Here is a 13,352-nt window from a genome sequence, read left to right as displayed (position 1 = left end):
AACTAACCACATATTAGAACACAAAGCAAGTCTCAACATATATTTTTTAAAATTTTTGAAATAATACCCTAAATTATACCCATAATAATGCCCATACCACCTGGATTAAAGCTGGATATCGGCTGGGCGGTGGTGGCGCACACCTTTAATCCCAGCACTCGGGAGGCAGAGCCAGGCGGATCTCTGTGAGTTCGAGGCCAGCCTGGGCTACCAAGTGAGTCCCAGGAAAGGCGCAAAGCTGCACAGAGAAACCCTGTCTCGAAAAAAACCAAAAAAAAAAAAAAAAAAGCTGGATATCAACAAGAGTAGACACAGCAGAAAGTATACAAACTCATGAAAACTGAACAAATCACCACTGAACAAAAATTATGTTAAGACAAAAATCAAGAAGGAAATTAAAAAGCATTTTTAAATTGAATGAAAATGAAAACACAGTATACCCAAACCTTAAGGACAAAATGAAGTAAGTTCTAAGAGTGAAATTCATATCATTAAGTGCCCACATTAAAAAAAAACTGGAGAGATCCCATATTAATAACTTAATGACACACTTGAAAGCTCTAGAAGAACAAGAAGAAATAAACTCCAAAAAGATTGGATGGAAAGAAAAAGATCAAACTCTGTACTAAACGCAAAGAAATAGGAAAAATATGAAATATAAACATACTGAAAGACAAAAACCACATGATCATCTCATTAGATGCAGAAAGGACCTCTGATAAGTCCAACAGTCCTTCATGATAAAATGTCCTGGAGATATTAAGGAAACAAGGGACATATCTCAACATAAAAGGCAGTTTGCAGCAAACCCATAGCCAACATCAACATAAATAAAGAGAAACTCCACTAAGCAATTTCACTAAAATCAGGAACAAGACAAGGAAGTTCACTCTCTCCATATCTATTCATTATAGTACTTGAAGTCTTATCTAAAGCAATCAGACGACTGCAGGATATCAAGGGGATTCAAATAGGAAAGGAAGAAGTCAAAGTATCTTTATTTTCAGAGGTTATGCGAGCATAGACAAGTGACCTTAAAGTTCTATCAGAAAACTCCTAGAGCTGATAAACACTTTCAGCCAAGGTGGCTAGCTAGTTAATTATAAAATTAGCTCACAAAAATCAGTAGCCCTCCTATATACAAATGACAAATGGACCAAGAAAGAAATCAGGAAAACAACACCTTCCAAAATAGTCACAAATAATATAAAATATCTTGGGATAACTAACCAAACAAGTGAAAGACTTATATGACAAAACTTTAATATATTAAAAAAAGAAATTGAAGAAGATGTAAGAATGTGGAAAGATCTCCCATGCTTACGGTCTGGTAGGATAAATAAAGTAAAAATGGCCACCCAACCAAAAGTAATCTATAGATTCAATGCAATCTCCATCAAAATTTCAACACAATTGTTCATAGATCTTGAAAGGACAATTTTCAGTTTCATATGGAAAAACAAAAAACCTAGGCTAGCTAAAACAATCCTGAATAATGTAAGGAGTGTTGGAGGTATCACCATCTCTGACCTCAAATGTTACTACAGAGATATAGTATTAAAAACAGCATGGTAGTGGCATTAAAAACAGGTATATCAGTCAATGGAATTGAATTGAAGTTCTAGACATAAATTCACACACCTATAGACACCTAATTATTTACAAAGAAGCCAAAAATACACAATGGAGAAAAGACAGCATCTTCAGCAAATGATGATAGTTCAACTAAGATGGCTGCATGTAGAACAATCCAATTGATTCATATTTATCACTCTGCACAAAACTCAACTCCAAATAGACCAAAGACCTCAACATAAAACCAGATAAAATGAACCTGATAGAGGAGATAGAGGGGAATAGCCTTGAATGCATTGGCACAAGAAAAGACTTTCTGAACAGAACACTAGTAGCACAGACACTAAGATCAACAACTAATAAATGGAACTTCAAGCCGGGCGGTGGTGGCGCACGCCTTTAATCCCAGCACTCGGGAGGCAGAGGCAGGCGGATCTCTGTGAGTTCGAGGCCAGCCTGGACTACAGAGTGAGTTCCAGGAAAGGCGCAAAGCTACACAGAGAAACCCTGTCTCGAAAAACCAAAAAAATAAATAAATAAATAAATGGAACTTCATGAAACTGAGAAGCTTCTGCACAGCAAAGGTCACCAATATTCAAACAAAGTGGCAGCCTACAAAATGGGGGGAAAATTTACCAACTACACATCTGATAGAGGGCTAATATCCAAAATATATAACAAATTCAGAAAACTATGTGTCAAAAATATTTAAAAATGAGGTACAGATCTAAAGAGAGGAAACTCAAATGGCTAAGAAATGTTCAATATCCTTATCTATCAGGGAAATGAAAATCAAAACTTCTTTGAGATTTCATCTTACACCTGTCAAAATGGCTAAGATCAGTAACACAAGTGACAGCTCATGCCAGCAAGGATGTGGAGTAAGGGGAACATTCACCCATTGATGGTTGGAGTGAAAACTTGTACAGCCACTATAGAAATCAGTGTGGCAGATCCTCAGGAAGATGGGAATTGATCTACCTCAAGATGCAGTTATACCACTCTTGAGCATATACCCAAAGGATGTTTCATCCTACCACAGAAACAGTTGCTTAACCATATTCATCGATGTTCTATTCATAATAGCCAGAAATTGGAAACAATCTAGATGAATTGATTTTTTAAATGTGGTACATTTACACAATGGAATATTACTCAGCCATTTTTTAATGAAATCATGAAATTCACATGTAAATAAAAAGAACTAGAAAAAAACCATTCTGAGTGAGAGACCCAGAAAGACAACTATGGCATGTAATCACTTATATGTGGACAGTAGCTGTCAGGTCAATGATAACCAAGCTATACTCCAGAGAACCACAGAGGTTATATAGAGAGTAAGGGACTGAGGGAAGGAGCAGATCTCCCTACGAAAGGGAAATAGAATAGATAGTTATAGATGGATGGTGGTTGCTGAAATGGGAGTATCAAGTTGGCAAGGGCAGGAGTGAGTGGGATGAAGAAGGAAATAGAGGGAGAGACAGCTAAAATTAAGGGCCATTAGTGGAGTAGTAAGGAAACCTAATACAGTAGAAGCTTCCTAAAATATATACATATATGAAGGTGATTTAAGTGAAATTGCCAAATGATGAGGGAGACAGGGCACCAGTTGGACATCTCTTGTCACCAAATGAAGCTTCCAGTCCCAGGACTGAGCTACATGTAATTGAGTTATTGGTTAAAGGGGTCCCATGAGAATCCCCAAACAACACAGACTGTTGCCAAGACTATCTATAGGTTACTCTCCAAAAACTGCCGGCAAGGTCCTATTGATAAAGACAACACTTAACACAACTCATTGAACAAGGAGAAGTCAAGCTGGTGCCTACATAGAGCCTTCACCTCTCTTTGGTACAGGCACATACTCTGCATGCTTTCAAAAGAGAAACATAAAAACCAAGAAGTCACAAACCCTTTATCTACAATGGTGTACTGCCTGCAAGATATGCTAGGGCAATGGTAGCACAGAGCTTGTGAGAGTAACCAACCAATATCTGATCTGACATAAGGCCCACTCCACGAGATGGAATCCATACCCAACACAGCTTGTGTGACCAAGAACCTCAGACTAGATAGCCCAGGGACCTGAGGCAAAACCAAATACTATAGTTCTACTAAATGAAAGTAACAATAAATGATTCCTAATGATATTCTGCTATACTCAGACCAATGCCTTGTTCAGCCATCATCAGAGAAGCTTCCTCCTGCAGCAGATGGGAACAAATACAAGAACCACAGGCAGATATTATGCAGAGAGTGGGAGTCCTTGGAACGCTCAGCTCTAAATGGGATGTCTCCATCAAATCCCTCCCCTCAGGGCTCAGTGAACCTTGCAGAAGGGGAGACAGAAAGACTGTAAGAGCTAGAGGGAATGGAGGACACCAAGAAAATGAGGCCCTCTAAATCAACATGAGCAAAGCTCATGTGAACTCAGAGACTGAGGTAGACTGCACAGGGCTTGCATGAGTCCACACCAGGTCCTTAGCATACATATTGTGGCCTCCAGTTTAGTGTTTTAATGGGACTCCTGAGTGTGCAAACAAGTGTGTCCCTGAATCTTGTACCTTCTCCAGGACTCTTTTCCTTCTGTTTTTCTATTTTGTCCAATTCCGATGCATTAGTTTTCCTTTCATTTTATCTTATTTTATTTTATTATTATCCCTTAGAAGCCTGGGTTTTTTTTTCTGGTGAGAGACAAAAAGGGAGTGAATCCAGATGGGAGCAGAGGTGGGGAGGAACTGGGAGAAGTAGAGGGAGGGGAAACCTTAATCAGGTTATATTATGTGAGAAAAAAATCTATTTTCAATAAAGGGGGAAAAAAGATTATCCACCACCATCAAGTTGGCTTCATCCCAAAGATGCAAAGATAATTCAACATGCATAAATCAATAAACATAACTTACTACATAAACAGACCTAAAAGACAAAAACCACGTGATCTTCTTATTGGATGGAGAAAAGATCTTTGACAACATCCAACATCCCTTCATGATAAAAGCCTTAGAGAGACTTGAGGATACAAGAGACATACCTTAACATAATAAAGGGAGTTTACAGCAAGCCCATAGCCAACAGCATCCTAAATGAAGAACTCAAGGCAATTCTGATAAAATCATAAACAAAACAAAGATGTCCACTCTCTCTATACCTGTTGGATATACTCCTTGAAGTCTTAGCTAGAGCAATTGGACAGCTGAAAGAAATCAAGAGATACAAATTGGAAAGGAAGAAGTCAAAGTATTATTATTTGCAGAAGATATGATTTTACACATAAAGGACCCAAAAGACTCTACCAGGGAACTTCTACAACTGATGAACGCTTTCAGAAAAGTAGCAGGGTACAAAATTAACACATAAAAATCAGTAGTCTTCTTATATAAAAATTAAACACAAAATGAAAAAGAAATCAGAAAAATGGTGCTTTTCACAAGAGTGTCAAAAATAATGTAACTTGAGATAACTCTAATCAAGCAATGAAAGACTTATATAATAAAAATTTTAAGACACTGAAGAAAGAAACTGAAGAAGACACATGAAGATGGAAGATCTCCTATGCTCATGGACCAATAGGATTAATATTGTAAAGATGGCCATCCTACCAAAAGCAATCTATAGATTCAATGCCATCCTCATCAATATTTCAACACATTTCTTCACATAAATTTTAAAAAATCTTCAAATTCTTACAGAAACACAGCAAAAATAGGATAAATAAAATTATCCTGAATAATAAAAGAACTGCTGGAGTTATCACCATCCCAGATTTCAAACTATAGAACTATAGTAATAAAAACAGCATTATAATGTGATAATAAAAAAAACAGGCACATTGATCAGTGGAGTAGAATTGAAGACTCAGACATAATTTCACACACCTATAGACACCTGATTTTTACAAAGAAGTGAAAAATACACACTGGGAAAAAGACAGCATCTTCAACAAATGGCACTGGTCCAACTGGACAGCTGCATATAGAAAAATGCAAATAAATCCATACTTATCACTGCACAAAACTCAACTCCAAGTGGGTCAAGGACCTCAACATAAGACCAGATACTCTGAAAGTGATAGAAAAGAGAGCAGCGAATAAGCTTGAACTCAATGGCATGGGAAAGGAATTTCTGAACAGGACATTGATAGTACAGGCATTAAGCCCAACAATTAACAAATGGAGCCTAATGAAGCTAAAAAAGCTTCTGTGCAGCAAAGGACACTATCATTCCACCAATGTGGCAGCCTACAGAATGGGAAAAGAGCTTTACCAATTATACATCTGGTATAAGGTTAATATCTAGAGTAAACAAAGGAGGAAAAAAGCCCTGAACATCAAGAAAACAAATAGCCCAATTTAAAAATGGGATGTAGAATTAAACACGGAGTTCTCCAAAGATGAGACTCAAATGGCTGAGAAACACTTAAAGAAATGTTCAACATCCTTTGCCATCAGGGAAATGCAAATTAAAATGGCTTTGAGATTTTATCTTACCCCAGTCAGAATGGCCAAGATCGATAAAACAAATGGCAGCACACGCTAGTTTGAATGCAGGGGAAAGGAAGCATTTACCCATTATTGGTGAGAGTGCAAACTAGTATGGCCACTATGGAAATGAGTGTGGAGGTTTCTCAAAAAGCTGAAAATCAATCTACCACAAGCGCAGCTCTAACACTCTTGGGCACATACCCAAAGGACTCTACATCCTACTACAGAGATAATTGCTCATGCATGTTCATTGCCGCACTATTCATAATAGCCAGAAATTGGAAACAACCTAGATGCCCATCAACTGATGAATGGATAATAAAATGTGGTACATTTACACAACAGAATATTATTCATTTGTTAAGAAAAATGAAATTATGAAATTTGAAGGTTAATGGATGGAGCTAGGAAAAAATCATTCTGACTAAGGCACTCCAGACCGGGGGAAAAAAAAACAAAACCAATATTGCAACTTTTCTCTTGCAAGATGATGCTAGCTTTTAGGTTTTCTATATGTGTGTCTCCATCCAAATAACCACAGAGGTTAGGTACCTAGTAAGTGACCATGGGGAGGGGAGGTCTTTCAAGAAAAATGAAATAGAGTAATATAGTGTTATAAAAGAGACAAAGGATTAAATGGAGAGGAGAATGGAGCACAGGGTAAAGGAAGGAATATGGGGATTGACAACTAACACTAATGGCTACTTGAAAAACCATATGGAAGCCTACTCCTGACGAAGCTTCCTAAAATATATACAAATGTGGAAAGAATTTAAATGGAGTCACCTTGGAGAGAATACCCCAACTAGACGTCTTATGCCACCAAGTAAAACCTCCAGTGTCAGGAATTGGTTACATCTTGTTGAGTGATTGGCCAAATGAGTCTCATAGACCCTCCCAACTACAATAGGCTGTTGTCAAGATTATTGGTTACTCTCCATAATCTGATGAGAAGTCCTTATTGCTGAAGACAACACTTATTTATGTCATCTAACATGGAGAAATCAAGTTGGTGCCTAACAAGAAGCTTCACCCCTACTTATTGGCATTCACAGTGCTGCAAGGTACTTTGCATGCTACTGGAGGAGAAAAATATTCACCAATTTCACCCAGCTAAAAACCCTCTGACCTAAAACAGAGACGTGCCTCCAAGATACACTGGTGCAAGAGTGGCATAAAAGTTATAGGAGTAATCAACCACTTTTTTTAATTGAATTTAAGTCCCATTCCATGTGATGGAACCTAAATCTGACACTGCTAAAGTGGTCAATGAACTGAGACTAGCTAGGTCATGGGCCTAGGGAAACCTACTGCTATCATTCTGCTAAATGAACATAGCAATCAAATGACTCTTAACGACATGTTGCTATAGTCATAGGGCACAGGATCACTCAGTCCTCATCAGAAAAGCTTCTTCATGCCATAGATAGTAATTAACAAAGAGATCTACTGTGGGACAATGTACAGAGAGAGGCTTTGGAGCACTTAGCCCTAAAAGGGATGTCTTTATTAAACCCCTCCTCTTAAGGATCAGTGATCTACGGGAAAGAAAAGGAGGAAAGATTACAAGAGTTAGGGATGGTAGATGACTCCTAAGAAGCAGCCACAACAGAATTGACCCACATATTAACTCACAGAGACTGTGACAGCATGCACAAGACCTACACAAGTTCAAACCAGACAAAATTTCAGCACTGAGAAGGGGAAGTGGATACAAAATCCCACCCCTAACCAAGAAACAATTTGTAGTCAATACCTGTTGGGAAGGGGAAAATCAGCTTTCTTCAATGGAGTGTTACTGGGAATATCAACCACACTCCAGGGCAGGCCCCAGGCTCAGGAATAGTTGGCCAATACAAAATGGACTCCATGGTTTTTTGTGCATATTTTGTTTTGGATTTTGTACTGATTTGGTTTGGATTTTCTCTTGTTGATTTTCTTCTTTGTCTGTTTTGATTTTTTGTTTTTTGCTTTTCCTGGGTTGTTTTTTTTTTTTGAGAGAGAGAGCACATGAAGTTGTGTGGTTAAGGATGTGGGGACAATATGGGAGAAGCTGGGGGATGGGAGATAATATGATCAAAATATTGTATGAAAATAATTTTTAAACAAAAATTTTAAAAATAAACACATACACAAACTAAAAAAGAGAAAAATGCTGTGATAAGAACTGATTCAGAGTTGTTAGCCAGTGAGGTCCCATAGACCACCCCCCAAAACAATACAGGCCATTGCCATTGCTCTTGGTTACACCCCAGAACTTGACAGTAAGATCCTGTTGCTAAAGATACCACATACTTGAGTCATTGAACATAAAGTAAGATGTTACTAACCTGAAAGCTTCATCCCTGTTAGCTAGTTTTCATGATGATTGAAGAGCCTATGCGTACTACCAGAGTAGGAAAGTAATTCTCGATCACACTCAGCTGTGAATCCTGTCAGCTACAATAATAACTGGCCTGAAAAGACATGCCCGTTAGTGCAATAATGACATCAACATCATGGGAGTAACCAACCAATTTCTGATTGGATATAAGTCCCATTCCACAAGATGAAACCCATACATAGCACCATTATCAGGCCAACAACCTGTGACTAGACAGGTCATAGGCCCTAAGGGAGAACCTCTTACTATTAGCTTCTAGAAGAGGGGGAAACAGTTTTCTCTAAGTGTATTACCCCTAGTTAGTCAACTACACTCTAGTTGACTACACACTCCAAGAATAATTCATTGGGAAGCACAGATTGGTCTTGAGGAGTGTTTTTTAAAAGGGTACAAAGTTGGGTGGATAGGGAAGAGGTGGTGGATCCCGGAAAAATTGAGGCAGGGTGAATATAATCAAAACATGTTGTATGAAACTCACAAAGAACTAATAAAAAAAATTAAGCCCATGGTTGGAACAGTGTTGGATCCAATGGTAGAATCTTCTATTATTATTTTGCCAATCACCATGCTGTCAATTTGTGTTCTAAATATTTTTATTTATCTATAAATACCTATAGAACTATAGTGCTCTCACTTTGGTGAGAGAAGCTTCCTTTTGCAGTGGACTACAGTCAGTGCAGAGATGCCTAACTGGTCTGAGTGCTGAGAAGAAAAGACTTGAGTGAGTGTTCAGCCCTAAATGGGACATCTTTATCACACACACATATACCCCTCCAGTCAAGGAATGTGTGCATGAGTGTGTGTGTATGCGTGTGTGTTTGTGTGTGTGTCTGTGTGTGTTGTGTGCGCTACTTTTCTATTTTTATGATAAAATACCATGACCAAAGGCGACTTAAGGAAGAAAAAATTTATTTTTGGCTTATGGGTCCAGAAGGACAAGAGTCCATAATGGTGAGGTAGAGGTATGGCAGCAAGTAGCAGACATGGTGGCAGAAACAGGAAGCTGAGAGCTCACATCTTGAATAATAAGCATGAAACAGAGATAATGACCTAGAAATGGCACGACACTTTTAATCACAAAGCCCACCTCCAGTGGCATACTTCCTCCAGCAAGTTTGCACCACCTCCGTCTCTGCAAACAGTGCCACCAACCGGGGGAACAAATGTTCAAATAACTGAGTCTATTTGGAACACTTCTCACTTAGACTACTATAGCATGAAGTTAGGAGGAGGAGGTATTAGGTGGTATGCTGGGAGAGTAGGAGAGAAAAGGGGGAGAGGGGTAGATACTATATTTCATTGTATTCATGTGTGAAATTCTCAAAGAACTTTTAATAATGACTTTAATAATGTCTTCTTCATCTTTTCAACTCATTACTGGGAGCATTTAGAGGGGAGGAAGGCCTAGTTTTTGTATTAATCCTGTCTCATAACCCTGATAATTTTTCTAATTCTAATCATTTTAAATACATTTTAATATTCTATTCAGTCATACTTGTAAATATTTGCATGCTTACTTTTCTCATGTCTTTTCTCTCTTTCTTTATCAGAGCTTTATCTTTGTGTAACTGAAATACAAATAAAATAGTGTTTAATGTAAATAATTTCTTCTTTATCTTAAACTTTTCTTTATTTTTGAGACTTCCATATACATGTGCAATAGAATATGATCATATTTAGAAAGCAATTTGATAGCATGACCATTTAGCAAAATAACAATAGCAGGATCTACCTTAGGGTCTATGACCTTCCCAGCCAGGGGATTTTGACCAGATTTACAGTACCTGGAATGAAAATCCCTGCTATGAAGAAGGCCTCAAGTCCAATCAGAAAGTGCTTAGTTACTCCGTAAAAGTTGTACCGCTATTGCACCAATGGGTACTTCTTGCCTGGCAGATCATAAATTGTAGCATGCAAGGTCCAGCACTTGGTAAGACCATTGATAGTGGTTTTTCCTCAGCTACCAGGCGAGTGAGCACCTTCTGGCAGTATGAAAACCAGCCAGAAAGGAGGAAGACGTTTCCTGTTCAGTGTGAGACTGATTTCTCTATTCCCTGCAACAAAAGTGTGTGGTAGAACCTTACTGGATAGTTCCAGTGGAGAGCCAAGGACAAGAGCGATAGCCCGTGTTATTTGTGAGCTTCCTTGACCAAAATCTCATAGGGAGGTATCCCATGCCCTGTACTGCAATTTTTATCTTGAGCCTTTTTTATATTGTTCTCGCACTGGCCAAGACTTTCAGTACAATTTGAAGAAAACTGATTGTAGTGGGCAGCCTAGTCGTGTTCCCAATCTCAGGAAGTGGTCTCCTTTGCTTTCCTGCTGCTGTAATATACTCTGGCCAAAAACAGCTTGAGGAGGGAGAGGTTTATTTTGTCTTCCACTTCCAGGGCCATCACTGAGGGAGGTCAGGATAGGAACATAGAAGCAGGAGGTAAAGCAGAGACCAACCACTTACTAGCCTGCTTTCCCTGGCTTGCTCCCCTTGCTTTCTAATAGAAATCAGGACTACCTGCCCACGGGTGACACTTCCCACAACGGTCTGAGCCCTCCCAGATCAATCCCTAATCAAGAAAATGCCCCACAGACATGCCCACAGGCCAGTGTGCTAGAGGCAATTCCTTAATTGAAGTTCTCTCTTTCCAGGTGACTAGTTTGTATCTTGACAAAAGCTAACCAGCACAAGAAGCATTCAGTATTTCCCCATTAGGTGTGCAGTCTGAAACCATGGTATTTTAATAACCTTCTTTTAATTCTTAGGAAACTGAAGTTTGCTATGAGTTCTTTTTTTTTTTGGGGGGGGGGGGGGTTTGGTTTTTTCAAGACAGGGTTTCTCTGTGTAGTTTTGGTGCCTGTCCTGGATCTCTCTCTGTAGACCAGGCTGGCCTCGAATTCACAGAGATCCATCTGGCTCTGCCTCCCAAGTGCTGGGATTAAAGGTGTGCGCCACCACCTGCCTGGCTGCTATGAGTTCTTTTTGCTTGTTGGTTATGGTACTTTTCCTTTGCGCCTGTTAGAGAATCATAATTGTTCTCCAATCACCTGAAGAATTCGCATAAAATTAGAAAGTTAGCAGGGGAGCAGTTCTCTGACTATTTTGTGGAACTTACTATTGAACAGTCTCTGGGCCTGGAGAGTGCGCACGTGTGTACATGCACAGAGAGGCCAGAGCAGAACTTCAGATGGTTCCCTCTATTGCTCTCCACATAAACGCCTTGAGAAAGGGTCTCTCACTGAACTGGAAGCTCGCCAGCAAGTTCTATGGATTACCTTGCCTCTGGCTGCCAATGGTAGGGTTACAGGCAGGCACAGTCATACCACACTTTTCCATGATTGCTACGGATTTGAACTCAGGTCTTCATGCTTACAGAGCAAGTGTTCTTATCCACTGAGGTCATCTCCCTAGCCTCGTGAAGATTTCTCTGTATAAACCTTTTAAAATTACAAATTCAGCTTACTTAATAGTTATGATTGCTCAGATATTCTCTATTTTCTGTGACTTTGAATAAATTTTATCTGCCAAGAATTTTTCCGCTGCATCAAAAATTTCAAATTTGCAAGGATAAAATTCTAATTCCAATAGCCTCTCTTTATAATTTAATGTTATATAGTGTAGTGCTCCTTTTGTTCCGGATACTTTCTTACTTTCTGAATTATGATGTCTCAAGGATTCTTCAAAGAACCATTAACTCTGCTGATCTCTGCTGTGGCTCTATTCTCTATTCCATTATCAAGTCTACCATTTCCCTCCTTTAAGGCTAATTTGTTATCTTTTTCTAACTTAAGACAGAAATCCAGCTCTTCCTTTTTAAAATAGATTAATTTAAAGCTACAAAAGTCTCCCTCCACGCAGCCCTAGAGGCATTTCACAAGATTTCAGGTGAAGATTTTCATTCTAGGTCAGTCCAAAATATTTTCTAATTTCCACTGTGAATTTATGTTCAGTGCATAGGATTTTATCCCTTTCCAAAGTATGGTACCCAAATTTTAGAGATATAAAAATAACCACCTAAAGGTTTTCTAAAAATGTTTCACACCTCTCCCACCTACCAGATTTATATTTCCAGGGAGTAGGCCTTAGGACCTACATTTCACAAGTCCCAGAGGGATCCAGCTGCAGGTGCATGACTTCCAAGCCCACAGGTTGGTAGCAGATCATGGGGCTTCATAAGTGCAGGCAGCAAGTCTGATCCACCCAAGTCATCTGAGGCCAGCACTGGACCGACATAAAGCTGTGTTTAACCAATGAACCAACAAATGAGGGAAGAAAACAAATAAAATACAATTTTTATATCAAGAGAATTAGAATTGTTGAATGCTATAAGTTAGAGGAACCACTACAGCATCATTTGGTCCCAATTTAAACCGATTCAAAACAGAAATGCACTCCCTGGTCTTCACATTTCTGTTTACCAGGCATTCTTCTCATCTTTTGCTTATTGCTGTCCCGGAACACAACCTTAAGTATGGATCCTGCCTGCCTCCTGGCCCAGAAAAGGTAGAAGTAGCACTGGAGATATCCTGACAGGGACTGTTCTGAGCTTGGTGTCTTGAACTCCTCCTCCACCTCCCTCCAAACCAGCTCCCAGACCCTGCCCATAAAACTCCATTCTAAATAAGGTTATCTGCCCCGTCTTCCCAGCCTTCCCATGCCAAGCCTGAGGTATTTCCACCAAATCTTTGTCCAAAACCAGACCCCAGACCTTTACAAGTCCTGCCCTCTCTACACGAGTAGCCTAAGCTACTCGGCTACTTCTCCTCACCTCCACGCAGGCTTCTCTCAAGTCAGAAAGGCCTGAGCCTGACTTTGTCAGCCAGCTATTGTCCTGGCAAGAACAGCCACCACACCAAGCATCCCCATTCAGTCAGCCAGCCAGCCAAGTTCTCCCGGTCTCGCCAGCCCCCTCCCCCAA

General features: G+C 39.4%; 1 protein-coding gene across 8 annotated transcripts in view; it reads right to left on the bottom strand.

Annotated features, from left to right (window-relative positions):
* LOC128125152 (protein FAM156A/FAM156B-like) overlaps positions 1-13,352 on the bottom strand; it is a 53,761-nt gene that overhangs the window by 40,327 nt on the left and 82 nt on the right. For 3 of the 8 annotated variants that reach the window (XR_008223158.1, XR_008223167.1, XM_052762523.1), the window contains exons 1-3: positions 13,203-13,331; positions 12,490-12,671; positions 8,387-8,512 (exon numbers count right to left, since the gene is read on the bottom strand). Coding sequence is in view for 6 of the 8 variants with exons in the window: in XM_052762523.1 (XP_052618483.1) it covers positions 8,387-8,399 (13 nt within the window). In the remaining 2 variants the exon portion in view is untranslated. Of the gene's footprint in view, positions 1-8,386; positions 8,513-9,956; positions 10,008-10,223; positions 10,494-12,489; positions 12,672-13,202; positions 13,332-13,352 lie in introns of those variants that run through there. The other 5 variants (XM_052762695.1, XM_052762607.1, XM_052762779.1 and 2 more) reach the window with 5 other exon arrangements.

Source organism: Peromyscus californicus, unplaced genomic scaffold, assembly GCF_007827085.1.
Source record: "Peromyscus californicus insignis strain IS unplaced genomic scaffold, ASM782708v3 Scaffold_10__1_contigs__length_136768540, whole genome shotgun sequence".
NCBI classification, from domain to species: Eukaryota; Metazoa; Chordata; class Mammalia; order Rodentia; family Cricetidae; genus Peromyscus; species Peromyscus californicus.
This window is presented reverse-complemented; position numbering and strand designations above follow the sequence as displayed.